General features: G+C 51.9%; 1 protein-coding gene across 1 annotated transcript; it reads right to left on the bottom strand.

Moving 5' to 3' along the window:
* Positions 1-1044: 1044 nt before the first annotated feature.
* Positions 1045-3193, bottom strand: CSF3 (colony stimulating factor 3). The gene is made up of 4 exons (XM_050763013.1): positions 3011-3193; positions 2514-2621; positions 2219-2365; positions 1045-2076 (listed from the first exon to the last, which is right to left on the bottom strand). The coding sequence occupies exons 1-4, from the start codon at positions 3191-3193 to the stop codon at positions 1912-1914; spliced, it is 603 nt and encodes a 200-aa protein (XP_050618970.1). The 3' UTR covers positions 1045-1911.
* Between the last annotated feature and the right edge of the window lie 12323 nt (positions 3194-15516).

Here is a 15516-nt window from a genome sequence, read left to right as displayed (position 1 = left end):
GCTGAGGAAGGGCCAGGGGAAAGCAGCTTCCCTTCCTTGGAGCCAAGTTGGCCGGCCTGCTGCCCCCTCCCGCAAAGCCAGCTGTACCCTGAAAGGGGAGAGGCTTTGGCTCAGGGCCCCACAGTGCTGGGGCAGGGTGGCCTGCTCTGCTTTCTCCCGAACCTGGCCCAACCCTACCCACACTCTGACTAGCCTGGGATTTGGTCTGTTGCCTCCAAAAAAGGACTGGGGGATGGGAGGCGGGGGGATGAGGGCCGGACCTTTCTTTAACCCTTCCTTGCCTGCCTCACACGTCTCCGAGCCTGGCAGTGGACACTTCTGACCCTGCTTTCCGAGGAGCCACGGGCTGGGGAGGTGGGAGGGACCGAGGAGCTGAGGAGGACAAGGCTTGGGCAGATAGTGGACTGGGGGCTGGTGGGGGTACCCCAAAGCCACACAGGAGTCTTTGGCTGCAGGCAGGCCTCACACCTGCAGTGTGGTCGCTGGCCCCTGTACTTGCCACAGCTCCACACCCTCCTGTGCTGTGAGCTTAGCGCTCTTCAGCTTACGGGGCTGCTGTAAGCAGGAAGTGACCAGCTGGGGCAAGTGCAGAGACCGAGCCTGAGGAGGAGAGAAACTCCAACTTGATGGATGGGCTCAAGTTTATGGAAGATGGTAAGTGACAAGCCTGGTACAGATGCTCAGCACTCCCTGGCTTCATCTTGTCTGACTGTGTCTGGCCTGTTAAGCCCACCTGGACCCCATGTGCTCTCCTTTCCGGGTTCCCATGGTCCCAGTGCCTCTGTCTTCCCTGCGCGGCTGTGGCTGCTCATTCCACGTCTGCCTTGTTCCCTGCTGTGTCCCCAGCACTTAGCCCAGCGTCTGCACAGAGTGGGTGCTCAGATAAACATGTGCTAATGGAATGAATGTCAGACGAACTTGAGAACCTTCCCCCTTCTCCCTGGACCTCCTCCCCGACCTCCCTCAGGCCTCTCCCACCCTTCAGCCACCTTCCCAGCCCCTGACCAGGCACCAGCTGGACTCAAGAAGGAGGAAGGACATGACTGGAGGCAAACACTTTATTATCCTGAAGTTTGGTTACAATGCGACAGTGGAGGGGACACTGGTGAGTCGGGGGTGAAGAGGTGGAGGGTGACAGTTGAGCTTCCTTTCACACACACGTCTGACATCATTCCTCCTGTCTGCTCCCTCCCACATCCCCAGTCCCCGTCCAGCAAGGCAAATGTCCAGGCACCTGCCCAGCCCTAAAAAGAGTCATAGTCTTGACCCTCATGGGGGCAGGGCAGGTGTCCCGAGGGCACCCAGAAAAACAGGAGACACGTCGGTGATGCCTGAGTTCCTCATGCGGGGAGTCAAACCGTGTCCCAAAAGTCTTAAGAAGAAAAACGAGATTCCCCAGCAAGTTCGTGGGACCCCAGGGCCATGCTTCCCAGCTCTGGCTGCCTCTGCTTGTCCAGGGACCTCACACCCAAAGGGATGGAGGGGTCGCTGTGCAGTCGGCTGAGGCCAGAGTGAGGGGTGCAAGGACCCAGATGGGGAACACTGCTGTTTAAATATTAAACAGGGATTTCTTGTCTCCCACGTGGGAGACCTGATACTCCCAAGGGCCCCAGGTGGGGACCCTCGGGACCAGGGGCTTACTGTGGCTCATCCCAGTGCCCACTGCAGAGCCAGGGCTGGGGAGCAGTCACAGTAATAAATACTTGGTATTTACCTATCTACCTCCCAGTCCAGGGGATGGGAGGACAGGAGCTTTTCTCACTGCTACAGGCAGGAGAATGAAACTCAGAAATGCAGGGAAGGACACAGAGGCCTGGGGCTTTGTTCTGCTCTTCCCTGTCTTTAAATATGAGGCTTAAATAGGCATAAATATTAAATAGAGATAAATACATGGGATGGGGAGGGCTTGGCTCAGGACTGGGCAAGGTGGCGTAGAACGCGGTACGCTAGCTCCAGGAAGCGCTGCAGATGGGAGGCAACCAGGACGCCTCCCGCCCGGCGCTGGAAGGCAGAGGTGAAGGCTGGCATGGCACCCTGGGTGGGTTGCAGGGCAGGGGCCATTCCCAGGTCTTCCATCTGTAAAGGAAAGCTGCGATCAGTGGCTGGGCCCTGCTGAGTGGGTGTTATTACAAATGAGGAAATGCTGGGGGCTGACAGGCCTGGCTGCGGTGCCCAGAATGCCAGCATGACCTTGGCCACCCTGCCCAACAAGGCTCACCTGCTGCCAGATGGTGGTGGCAAAGTCGGCAATGTCCAGCTGCAGTGTATCCAAGGTGGGGCCCAACTCAGGGGAGATCCCTTCCAGGGCCTGCAGGAGGCCCTGGTAGAGGAATAGGCTGCTATGGAGTTGGCTCAAGCAGCCTGTCTGGGAGACAGAGCGGAAGAGTTAGGGGGTGCTGCCTGAGACCCTCCCATCAGGCCCCCGGCTTGGAGCCTGGAGACCTGGGGGAGCCCATGGGTGTCCCTCCTTTCCTTTCCCCTCCTCATCAGCCTTATCCTTTCCTGACACTCACCAGCTGCAGGGCCTGGCTGGGACAGCTGCTCAGGGGAGCCCAGGGGATGCCCAGAGAGTGTCTAAGCAGCACCAGCTCCTCAGGGTGGCACAGCTTGTAGGTGGCACACTGGGGATGGAAGGATGCAGAGTGAGACTCGCCGTGGCCAGGTCGCCGCTCCTCCTTCCCTGGTCCTCTCTGATTCTCTGGTCTTTCCCCTCCCTCCGTGTCTTGCCAGGCTGTTCAGTTCCTCTCTGCCCTGCACCCCCACCCTCTGATCTCACAGCGGCTCTTGCCCCTTCTCCTGAATGTGATGCCTCCACTCCCATCCCAGCCAGCCCTCCCGAGCACTGTCCCCACCAAGGTCCTCCTCCCCAAGTCCCTTCCCAGCCTTCCCCAGCTCCACCGCTCCTAATATTCTCCCACATCCCTTCCTGAGGATGTTGGCCCACAGTTCCATCCCCCTTAGCTCTCCCCACTGGGCTTCCCTCCACAGCCCTCTCGCCCGCCTCACTCACCAGCTTCTCCTGCAGCGCGGCACCGTCGCCCTGGATCTTCCTTACTTGCTCTAAGCACTTGAGCAGGAAGCTCTGGGGCAGGGAGCTGGCAGGGCCCAGGGGGGTGGCTTCCTGCACTGTCCAGAGTGCGCTGTGCCACAGCAGCAGCTGCAGGGCTGGGGACAGAGCGGGCTCAGGAGACATGCTGTTCCCTACCACCTGAGGCCCTCTCGGGGACACTGGGTGCCTTTAATCCCCATTCCCAGAACGGGGATCCCCAGCTCCTCTGTCACACCAGCCTCCCTCCCATGCCAGGGCGGGCAGCTCTCCCATCCTGGGCCAAGACACTCACCCATCAGCTTCATGGGGCTCTGGGCGGCAGGTATAGCCATGGGTCTGGGTGGGGCTGGGCTGCAGGCTCCGGGCTGTTTTGGGGCCCAGCTCCAGGGGGGCCTTTATACATAACGCCACGGAGGCCTGAGAGGAAATTACCTGGGGCCACGACTAAGACTTAGTAATAACTTCCCAGGATTTATGCAAATTTGATGTCCAAGACAATGCAGGGGGGTTGGAACAAAAAGCTGTTTGCGAAAGTTTTGTGAAATTGTGGAATCTCTGATACTTCTTTGACGTCGCCTTGCCCCCCTCAAACTCCCTTCCTCCTGCTGCCCCACCCAGGCCTGAATGGCCCCAGGGTGTTTGAACAGAACAGCTGAACAAAGGCTGAGCCGCTGGTAGATGCCTGGAGGCGGCAGCAGCCTGTGGGGAAGTGGCGGCTGAGTGGGGTCTCCCTCTGCTCTGGCAGACTTGCGGGGGCAGTGTCTTTGCCCCTCTCCTTTGGGATTCTCAAGCCTGTCCCCAGAGCCCCCACATTCTAAGAGAGAAAGAAACTGGTTGCCCCCATTCCTACCCCCAAACTCTCCAGAGGCTGCCTGTCTGGGTGACCTCCTGAGGGCCCCTACCTGAGATAAGGACATTGGGTCTTGGCTGCAGTGCCCACCCCACACTTGGATAGGCACCATCGAAAGTTCCAGGCTGTCCTGACCCAAGCTGATTAGCTGGGAACTCCCCCAGAAACCCCCCTGACCCCATGACTCATTCAGTTAAGCCCCTGGAATCCCGGTAGAGCCCAGAGGAAACCGGATGTCTGTCCCAAATGAGGCAAGACCCTTCAAGGCGATTTTTTCACCTGACCTTCACCTCCTCATGCACGACCCTGACAGCAGGGTCCCCAAGGGCTTTGGAACTGGGGGGTTGGGACACGTGACTTCCCTGGCCATTCACCTTGAAGTGGACACGGGTTGGCCTGAGAGAGGGGAAACTGTCCCCATCTTCTCATCCTAGAACCATGCAACATTCACGCTGGAAGGGACCTTGGAGTTGGTTCCAGCCCTGTGAACTGTGCCAGGGAAGGAAGTAGCTTTGCCCAAGGTCATGGTAAGCGACAGAATTACAGCCCGGGCCCCTGGCTTAGGCCTGACCATTTTCTTTTTCATTTTTTTTTGTCTCCAGATGGAGTCTCGCTCTGTCGCCTAGGCTGGAGTGCAGTGGTGCAATCTCGGCTCACTGCAAGCTCCGCCTCCCAGGTTCACGCCATTCTCCTGCCTCAGCCTCCCGAGTAGCGCCCGCCACCACACCCGGCTAATTGTTTGTATTTTTAGTAGAGACAGGGTTTCACAGTGTTAGCCAGGATGGTCTCGATCTGGTGACCTCGTGATCCACCCGTCTTGGCCTCCCAAAGTGCTGGGATTACAGGCGTGAGCCACCGCGCCCGGCCTAGGCCTGAGCATTTTCTACAGGCCACGGGGCCTGCCTGGGACAGTCTGACTGACCACACCCAAGACTGTCACTTTCTGTCCTAATTTACCTCAGCCTGCCAAGAAACAGACATCTCTGGATGGTGGACGTGGTGACTAGGTGGGGCCATCTCTGGTACTTGGGGGCCCCCTGGTGGTCACCACTGGCAGGGACATCACCTGCTGATCTCACACGCTGTCATCTGGTCCCCTGTCCTGCAGCTCCGCCTCAGCTCCGTGGCTCAGCACCTTGCAGTGATGGGGCCCAGTTCAGTGCCCAGCTCCCTGGGAGTAGAGGGTGGGATTTTGTTGCTGTTGTTTTTGTTGTTTGTTTGTTTTTTTGAGACTGAGTTTTGCTCGTTGCCCAGGCTGGAGTGCAATGGCACAATCTCGGCTCACTACAACCTCTGCCTCCCTGGTTCAAGTGATTTTCCTGCCTCAGCCTCCCAAGTAGCTGGGATTACAGGCATGCACCACCATGCTCATCTAATTTTGTATTTTTAGTAGAGGTGGGATTTCACCATGTTGGTCAGGCTGATCTCAAACTCCTGACCTCAGGTGATCCACCCACCTCAGCCTCCCAAAGTGCTGGGATTACAGGCATGAGCCACGGCCCCTGGCCTTGAGGGTAGGTTTTTTAACAGGACCATGGAAGGCAGAAGCTCCACATTCTTAAACATGTTGCCTGGCAACTATTGCATCGCATACCTCTTATACGTCAGGCACTTTTTTTTTTTAAGACAGAGTTTGGCTCTTGTTGCCCAGGCTGGAGTGGCTGGAGTGCAATGGCATGATCTCAGCTTACTGCAACCTCCGCCTCCGGGTTCAAGCAATTCTCCTGCCTCAGCCTCCTGAGTAGCTTGGATTACAGGCATGTGCCACCACCGCCACCACAGCCGGCTAATTTTGCATTTTTAGTAGAGATGGGATTTCTCCATGTTGGTCAGGCTGGTCTTGAACTCCTGACCTTAGGTGATCTGCCCGCTTCGGCCTCCCAAAGTGCTGGGATTACAGTCATGAGCCACTGTGTCAGGCACGTTTTATTACACTTTTGTCCATTTTATTTGTGGGGGGAAACAGGGTCTCACTCTGTCCCCCAGCCTGGAGTGCCGCGGTGCAATCACAGCTCACCGCAGTCTCCACCTCCTGGGCTCCAGTGATCCTCCCACTTGAGCCTCCTGAGTAGCTGGGACCATAGGCACGGACCACCACGCTCGGCTAATTTTTTTTTTTTTTTTTTTTTTTTTTTTTTGCAGAGAGGGTTTCACCAGGTTGCCCAGGCTGGTCTCAAACTCCTGGGCTCAAGCCATCCACCCACCTTGACCTCCCAAAGTGCTAGGATTACAGGTGTACAACCAACTGGTGGATTGTAGCCAAGGGAGGGCCTTGGAGAAGTGAAAAAACTTGTTCAAGATCACAGAACTAGCTGGTGGCTGAACCAGGTAGGATTTGCAGTTAGATCATCTTCTCAAGCCCCTGCTGTTTCTGTGATACTACTTTCCTGTCAAGAAAGCTGTACCTCTTGAATAACAGCTCAATCCAGACTTCAGCCCCACACGGGGGAGAATAAAGACCAAACAGCAAGGGCTCATTACCACCGGCCATGATACATGGGACTGAGCTGGACTGGAGGCTCAGAAGCCACAGTGATCTGACAGGGGGCAGGCTCCAAAGACCCCCGTTAGTCATCCTTCCAGCATCCAGAAGGCTCTCTCAGGTATTTCTTCATGTTTAGAAGTGGCTGGCAGCTTCCCCTCCCACTTCCTGTTTTCATCTGGTACTGGGCTTAGTGCATCTTTGTAAAGGATCTGGAGTAACTCTCATTTGTTGCTGGGGGGAGTGTAGATTGTTAAAAAAACCTCCTTGGATGGCAACTTGGTAGTGTCTAGTTAAGGTGGAAATGTCTATGCCCCGTGACCAAGCAACTCTACTTCTCAGGTATGCCTCAGAGCAGGAGTACACAGACCTGAGTATGTACACTGAGTTAGAAATGGCTTTTACAATTTTAGTTGTTGTTGTTGTGTTTTTTTGAGACCGAGTCTTGCTCTGTCGCCCAGGCTGGAGTGCAGTGACACGATCTTGGCTCACTGCAACCTCCACCTCCTGGGTTCAAGCGATTCTCTGCTTTAGCCTCCCTCCCAAGTAGCTGGGATTACAGGTGTGCACCACCATGCCCGGCTCATTTTTTTATTTTTAGTAGAGATGGGGTTTTGCCATGTTGGCCAGGCTGGTCTCGAACTGTTGATCTCAAGTAGTCTGCCCGCCTCAGCCTTCCAAAGTGCTGGGATTACAGGTGTGAGCCATGGCACCCGGCCGGCTTTTACACTTTTTTTTTTTTTTTTTTTTTTTTTGAGACAGAGTCTCGCTTTGTCGCCCAGGCTGGGGTGCAGTGGCCAGATCTCAGCTCACTGCAAGCTCCGCCTCCCGGGTTCCCGCCATTCTCCTGCCTCAGCCTCCCGAGTAGCTGGGACCACAGGCGCCGCCACCTCGCCCGGCTAATTTTTTGTGTGTGTTTTTAGTAGAGACGGGGTTTCGCCGTGTTAGCCAGGATGGTCTCGATCTCCTGACCTTGTGATCCGCCCGTCTCGGCCTCCCAAAGTGCTGGGATTACAGGCTTGAGCCACCGCGCCCGGCCGGCTTTTACACTTTTAAATGGTTAGGGGAAAAATTTTTTTTTTTGAGACGGAGACTCGCTCTGTCACCCCGACTGGGGTGCAGTGGCGCAATCTCTGCTCACTGCAAGCTCCGCCTCCAGGGTTCACACCATTCTACTGCCTCAGCCTCCCGAGTAGCTGGGACTACAGGCACCCGCCACCTTGCCTGGCTAGTTTTTCGTACTTTTTAAGTAGAGACAGGGTTTCACCGTGTTAGCCAGGATGGTCTCGATCTCCTGACCTCGTGATCTGCCCGCCTCGGCCTCCCAAAGTGCTGGGATTACAGGCTTGAGCCACGACGCCCGGCCGGTTAGGGGAAATTTTTTAAAAAGATGATTTTATAAAATGTAAAAATCGGCCGGGTGCGATGGCTCACGCCTGTAATCCCAGCACTTTGGGAGGCCGAGGCGGGCGGATCACGAGGTCAGGAGATCGAGACCATCCTGGCTAACATAGTAAAACCCGGTCTCTACTAAAAATACAGAAAATTAGCCGGGTGTGGTGGTGGGCGCCTGTAGTCCCAGCTACTCGGGAGGCTGAGGCAGGAGAATGGCGTGAACCCGGGAGGCGGAGCTTGCAGTGAGCCGAGATCACACCATTGCACTCCAGCCTGGGCAAGGAACAAGACTCCGTCTCAAAAAAAAAAAAAAAAAAAAAGTAAAAATCATATGAAATTCAAATCTCCATGTCTATAAAAAATTCACATATGTATTGTTTATAGCTGCTTTTGTACTAGAAAGACAAGGGAGAGTAGTTGTGACAGAGACTGTATGGCCCACAAACCTAAAAAATTGACTATCTGGACCTCTGAGTTTGCAAACTATATACATAGTATATATGTACCAGGAGACATATACAGAGCTGTTCTTTTCTGTATTATTACTATTTTTTTAAACACAGGGTCTCTCTCTGTTGCCTGGGCTAGAGTGCAGTGGCATGATCTTGGCTCACTGCAGCCTCGACTGCCCAGGCTCAAGCGATCCTCCCACCTCAGCCTCCTGAGTAGCTGAGAGTACAGGTGTGCACCACCATGCCTGGCTAATTTTTTTTTTTTGAGATGGAGTCTGGCTCTGTCACCTAGGCTGGAGTTCAGTGGTGTGATCTCAGCTCACTGCAACCTCTCCCTCCTGGGTTCAAGCAATTCTCCTGCCTCAGCCTCCTGAGTAACTGGGATTACAGGCGCCTGCCACCATGCCTGGCTAATTTTTGTATTTTTAGTGGAGCTAGGGTTTCACCATATCGGCCAGGCTGGTCTCGAACTCCTGACCTCAAGCGATCCACCTGCCTTGACGTCCCAAAGTGCAGAGATTACAGGCATGAGCCACCATGCCCGGCCATAATTTTTTGATTTTTCATAGAGACAGGGTCTCCCTGTGTTGCCCAGACTGGTCTTGAACTACTGGCCTCAAGTGATCCTCCTGCCTTGGCCTCCTGAAAAGTGTTAAGATTACAGGTATGAGCCACTGCACCTGGCCAGAGATGTTCTTTGGAATGTTGTTATAGTAAACCAATGGAAATGCATTTGCAATGCCCATCAGCTGGGAATAGCTAGATAGATACTGGTCCCTTCATGCTATGTATGCCTCCCAACCTGTCCAGAGTCAAGACTCTGTGAGGAAAGGGACTTTGCTTTATTTGGTTGTATTCTCAGTGCCCAGAACAGTGCTAGGCATGGGCATCAACATGATTAGGTCTCAAAAACGATATTGAGTGAAAACAGAGCAAATTACATTCCTGCAATATACTAGGTACAAGAATTTTAAAACTCAATACTGGCCGGGCATGGTGATTCATGCCTGTAATCCTAGCATGTAGGGAGCCTGAGATAGGAGGATTGCTTGTGAGCCCAGGAGTTTATGATCAGCTGGGCAACATAAGGAGATCCCGTCTCTACAAAAAAATAAAAAAATGAGCCAGGCATGGTGGTGCAAGCCTGTGGTTCTAGCTACTTGGGAGGCTAAGTTGGGAGGATCACTTGGGCCAGGGAGGTTGAGGCTGCAGTCAGCTGTGATCACCCCACTGCAGTCCAGCCTGGATGACAGAGTGAGACCCTGTACAGGCACCACCACCACACACAGCTAATTTTTGTATTTTTAGTAGAGATGGGGTTTCATCATGTTGGTCAAGGATGGTCTCAATCTCCTGACCATGTGATCTGCCCGCCTCGGCCTCCCAAAGTGCTGGGATTACAGGTGTGAGCCACTGCACCCAGCCCATTTTTTTGTGTTTTTCATAGAGATGGGGTTTGCCATGTTGCCCAGGCTGGTCTCAAACTCCTGGGCTCAAGCAATCTTCCTGCCTCAGCCTTCCAAAGTGCTGGGATTACAGGCATGAGCCATTGCAGCTGGCAGCTCAATACTATTTTGTAATAAAAGTATAAAAATATAAACTAGAAGCTTCTCAGCTGCATTCATCAAAGTGCCTGCCTTTGCCAGGGGAACAAGATGGACTTCTACCTTAGCCATAATGTTTTATTTATGTCTTTATTTTGTAGAGATGGGGTCTCACTATGTTGCCCAGGCTGGTCTTAAACTTGTGGGCTCAAGCGATCCTCCCACATTGGCCTCTCAAAGGGCTGAGATTATAGGCATGAGCCATGGTGTCCAGTTTTCTTTTTTGATTAAAAAACTTCACAGACTAATGAAATGTTAACATGATTAAACTTGGGTGGAGAATATATGGGTACGTATTTGTTATGTTATTCTTTGTACTTCTATGTAGTTTTCAAATTAAAAAACAAAACAAAACTAGAGGGTAGCCGGGCACGGTGGCTCATGTCTGCAATCCCAGCACTTTGGGAGGCCAAGCTGGGTGGATCACTTGAGGTCAGGAGTTCAAGACCAACCTGGCCCACATGATGAAACCCCATTTACACTAAAATACAAAAATCAGCCAAGTGCGGTGGTGCATGCCTATAATCTCAGCTACTGGGGAGGCTGAGGCAGGAGAATCACTTGAACCCTTGCAGCAGAGGTTGCGGTGAGCCGAGATCGCAACACTGCCCTCCAGCCTGGGTGACAGAGTGAGATTCCGTCTCAAAACAAATAAACAAACAAGTAAAACGAATGTAAAAGAATACAGTGAGCTCTCTAAGCATGAAAGTGACACTTGGCTGGGCGCGGTGGCTCACGCCTGTAATCCCAGCACTTTGGGAGGCCGAGACGGGCGGATCACGAGGTCAGGAGATCGAGACCATCCTGGCTAACACAGTGAAACCCCGTCTCTACTAAAAAATACAAAAAAAACTAGCCGGGCGCAGTGGCGGGCGCCTGTAGTCCCAGGTACTCGGGAGGCTGAGGCAGGAGAATGGCGTGAACCCGGGAGGCGGAGCTTGCAGTGAGCTGAGATCCGGCCACTGCACTCCAGCCTGGGCGGCAGAGTGAGACTCCGTCTCAAAAAAAAAAAAAAAAAAAAAAAGTGACACTGAGTTTCTTCAGGAAATTAGAAGCCACGCCAACAGGGTTCATCCAGACAGTGGATGAAGAAGCCTCCAGACAGTGAGTAGAAAAATGGCCCATAGACCTTATGTGGACAAGAACCAGGGAATCATGGCGAATGACCCCAGCTCTCTGGAAGAGGGTGATAAACTCTCTCCGGTCATTTACAACCAAGGCTGAAGATTGATAACCTCTTGTGAGGCTGAGCTCCTCATGAAGAACGCTCATTACAGCTACAAATGTTGAACAGGCTGGAAAGGGCCTTGGGCAGCGGTGCTTGCCATGTGTATGTCTCCTGATCACACACTCAAGAAAAGTTGGCTTTTGAAGTCAGGACTGCTACATGGAGACCCAAAGACAAATGAAGATGGACTGGATAACAGAAACCCAGAGTGATGGTTAATATTGAGTGTCAACTTGATTGGATTCAAGGATACAAAGTATTGATCCTGGGTGTGTCTGTGAGGGTGTTGCCAAAGGAGATTAACATTTGAGTCAGAGGACTGGGAAAGGTAGACCTCAACTGGGGTGAGCACAATCGAATCAGCTGCCAGCACAGGCAGAATAAAAAGCAGGCAGAAGAGCGTGGAAAGACCAGACCGGCTGAGTCTTCTGGCCTCCGTCTTTCTCCCGTGCAGGATGCTTCCTGCTCTTGAATGCTGGACTCTAAGTTCTTCAGCTTTGGGACGCTTGGACCTTCGACCACAGACTGAAGGCTGCACTGTCACCTTCCCTACTTTTGAGGTTTGGGGATGCGGACGGACTGGCTTCCTTGCTCCTCAGCTTGCAGACGGCCTATTGCGTGAGGCAATACTCCTTAAACTCCCCTTTATATATACAACTATTGTATTAGTTCGGTCCCTCTAGAGAACCCCGACTAATACACCCAGGCTGAGGTGGGAAGAAGGCAGCACAGGCTGAGAGAAGGCGCATTGAACTTGGTGTCAGGTCAGCCTGCGTTCAACTACAGGACTCATTTAACCCACCTGAGCCTGTCCTCATATCCTAAAACGACACAGAGGAGGTGCTTAACCGTAGTCCTCCCACCTCACCCTTCCTGGAAGGGAATCAAAGATCTATGAGAAGGTTTTGGGATTGGTTTGCAAAATCAAAGGATAAAATGGGGAAAGGATTGGAGCCCTAAAAATAGATGAAGAATCTGGATGCTAGGATCAAAACATCCGCCACAGAGATTGAGGGGCGGGTTTGGGAAACACAGGAGAAGTGTTGTTTTGCAAAGTCAACTTTAGGAGTTTCATTAAAATGAGAGGCGGCAGAAGATCAAAGGAAGGGTGTGATGCCAAATATTGTGACCAGGGCTGGAGTATGATCAGGAGCCAGAGCAAGGCCAGGCCAAAACCCATGTTTAATGGAAATTAGGAAGACAGGTAGACCTCAGAGATACTGCAAGTTCAGTTCCAGACCACCACGATAAAGGGTGTCACAGAGGTGCTGGTTTCCCACTGCATATAAAAGTTATGTTTACACAATACAGGCCGGGCATGGTGGCTCACGTCTATAATCCCAGCACTTTGGTAGGCCAAGGCGGATGAATCACTTGAGCCCAGAAGTTCAAGTCCAGCCTGGGCAACATTGCAAGACCCCATCTCTACAAAAAAATAAAAAATTAGCTGGGTGTGGTGGCACTCGCCTATAGTCCCAGCTACTTGGGAGGTTGAGGTGAGAGGATCATCTACCTGAGCCCGAAGAGGTTAAGGCTACAGTGAGCTGTGGTAGTGCCACAGCATTCTAGCCTGGACGACCAGAGTGAGACCCTGTCTCCAAAAAAAAAAAAAAAAAAGTTAGGTTTACACTATACCGTAGTCTATTAAGTGTACAATAGCATTATGTTTAAAAAAGTATTTTATATATGTACATACTTTAATTTAAAAATACTTGGCCTGGTGCGGTAGCTCATGCCTATAATCCCAGCACTTTGGGAGGCCGAGATGGGCGGATCACCTGAGATCAGGAGTTTGAGACCAGCCTGGACAACATAGTGAAACCCCGTCTCTACTAAAAATACAAAAAGTAGCCGGGCATGGTGGCGGGCGCCTGTAGTCCCAGCTACTCAGGAGGCTGAGGCAGGAGAATTGCTTGAACCTGGAGGCAGAGGTTGCAGTGAGCCGAGACTACACCACAGCACTCCAGCCTTGGTGACAGAGCAAGACTCTGCCTCAAAAAACAAAAAAACAAAAAACAAACAAACAAAAAACTTTATTGCTAAAAATGCTAACAATCATCTGTGCCTTCAGCAAGTCCTAACCTTTTTGCTAGTGAAGGATTTTGCCTGGTGTTGATGACCACTGACTGAGCAGGGTGGTGGCTGCTGAAGGTTGGGGTGACTGTAGCAATTTCTCTTTTTTTTTTTTTTTTCTTATTTTTGTTTTTGTTTTTCCTAGTGCCTTCAGGTAAGAACAATTTCTTCAAATAAGAAAATAATGAAATTTTCTGCATCAATTAACTCTTTTCTTTTTTTGTTTTTTTGTTTTGTTTTGTTTTGAGACGGAGTCTCCCTCTGTTGTCCAAGCTGGAGTGCAGTGGCATGATCCCTGCTCACTGTAACCTCCGCCTTCGGGTTCAAGCAATTCTCCTGCCTCAGCCTCCCAAGTAGCTGGGATTACAGGCTTCCACCACCATGCCCAGCTCATTTTTGTGTTTTTAGTAGGGACGAGGTTTCACCATGTTGGCCAGGCTGGTCTCGAACTCAGGTGATCCGCCCACCTCGGCCTCCCAAAGTGCTGGGATTACAGGTGTGAGCCACTGCGCCCAGCCAACTCTTCATTTCTAGAAAGGTTTCTCTGTAGCAAATGATGCTGTTTGACATCATTCTACCCACAGTAGAACTTCTTCCAAATTAGAGTCAATCCTGGCCTGGCGTGGTGGCTCACACCTATAATCCCAGCACTTCGGGAGGCTGAGGTGAGTGGATCACCTGAGGTCAGGAGTTCGAGACCAGCCTGGTCAACATGGTGAAACCCTGTCTCTACAAAAATAAAAAATTAGCCGGGTGTGGTGGCGGGTGCCTGTAGTCCCAGCTACTGGGGAGGCTGAGGTGGAAGAATCTCTTGAACCTGGGAGGCAGAGGTTGCAGTGAGCCAAGATCACGCCACTGCGCTCCAGCCTGGGCGACAGAGCGAGACTCTGTCTCAAAAAAAAAAAGAAGAAAGAAAGAAATGGAGTCAATCCTCTCAAACTGCTGCTGCTTTATCAACTAAGTGTATGTAATATCCTAAATCTTTGTTGCCATGTCAGCAATGTTCACAGCATCTTCACCAGGAGTAGATTCCATCTCAGGAAACCGCTTTCCTTGCTCCTCCGTAAGAAGCAACTCCTCACCTGTTCAAATGCTATCATGAGATGGCAGCAATTCAGTCCCATCTTCAGGCTCCGCTTTATTTTTATTATTTTTTTTTTTTTGTAGAGACGAGGTCTTGCTATGTTACCCAGGTTGGTTTGGAACTTCTGAGCTCAAGTTATCCTCCTGCCCTGGCCTCCTAAATTGCTGGGATTGCAGGTGTGAGCCACTGGGCCTGGCCTCAGGGTCCACTCTAATTCTAGTTCTTTTACTGTTTCTACATCTGCAGATTTTTCCTCCACTGAAGTGTGTCTTCAGCCCCTCAAAGTCACCCATGAAGGTTGTAATCAACTTCTTCCAAACTCCTGCTAATGTTAATTTTTTGAGATGGAGCCTTGCTTTTGTTGCCCAGGCTGGAGTGCAATGGCATGATCTCAGCTCACCGCAACCTCTGCCTCCTGGGTTCAAGCGATTCTCCTGCCTCAGCCTCCCAAATAGCTGAGTTTACAGGAAAGTGCCACCATGCCCCGCTAATTTTGTATTTTTAGTAGAGACGGGGTTTCACCAGGTTGGTCAGGCTGGTCTCGAACTCCTGTCCTCAAGTGATCCACCCGCTTCATCCTCCCAAAGTGCTGGAGTTACAGGTGTGAGTCACTGCGCTTGGCCTAATTTTTAATTTTTTTTTATATAGACGAGGTTTCACTTCGTTATCCAGGCTAGTCTTGGCCTTCTATGCTCAAGCGATCTTCTTGCCTCAGTCTCCCCAAGTGCTGGAATTATAGGCGTGAGCCACCGCTCCCAGCCTAATCATGAATATTCTTTTTTTGTTTTTTGAGAGAGTCTCACTGTCACCTAGGCTGAAGTGCAGTGGCACGATCTTGGCTCACTGCAACCTCTGCCTCCCAGATTCAAGCGATTCTTGTGCCTCAGCCTCCCGAGTAGCTGAGACTACAGGTGCGTGTCACCACGCCTGACTAATTTTTACGTATATATATTTTTTAGTGGAGATGGAGTTTCACCATGTTGGCCAGCTTGGTTTCAAACTCCTGACCTCAGTTTATCCACCCGCCTCAGCCTCCCAAAGTGCTGGGATTACAGGCATGAGCCACCACGTCCGGCCCTAATCATGAATATTCTTTTTTGTTTTGAGACGGAGTCTCACTCTGTCCCCCAGGCTGGAGTGCAGTGGAGCGATCTCGGCTCACTGCAAGCTCCGCCTCCCGGGTTCACGCCATTCTCCTGCCTCAGCCTCCTGAGTAGCTGGGACTACAGGCGCCCACCACCGGGCCTGGCTAATTTTTTGTGTTTGTAGTAGAGACAGGGTTTCACCGTGGTCTCGATC

This window comes from Macaca thibetana, chromosome 16 (genome assembly GCF_024542745.1).
Source record: "Macaca thibetana thibetana isolate TM-01 chromosome 16, ASM2454274v1, whole genome shotgun sequence".
NCBI lineage: Eukaryota > Metazoa > Chordata > Mammalia > Primates > Cercopithecidae > Macaca > Macaca thibetana.
Note: the sequence above shows the minus strand (reverse complement) of the source record. Positions and strands in the feature narration are given on the sequence as shown.

What these genes read in the sequence shown, in the direction of transcription:
- CSF3 (XM_050763013.1), bottom strand. Translation starts at nt 3,193, where the DNA reads ATGTCTCCTGAGCCCGCTCTGTCCCCAGCCCTGCAGCTGCTGCTGTGG. An exon ending in CCGCGCTGCAGGAGAAGCTG is followed by an intron (nt 2,622 to 3,010) that starts GTGAGTGAGGCG and finishes TTCCATCCCCAG; the next exon opens with TGTGCCACCTACAAGCTGTG. An exon ending in CCAGCCAGGCCCTGCAGCTG is followed by an intron (nt 2,366 to 2,513) that starts GTGAGTGTCAGG and finishes TCTGTCTCCCAG; the next exon opens with ACAGGCTGCTTGAGCCAACT.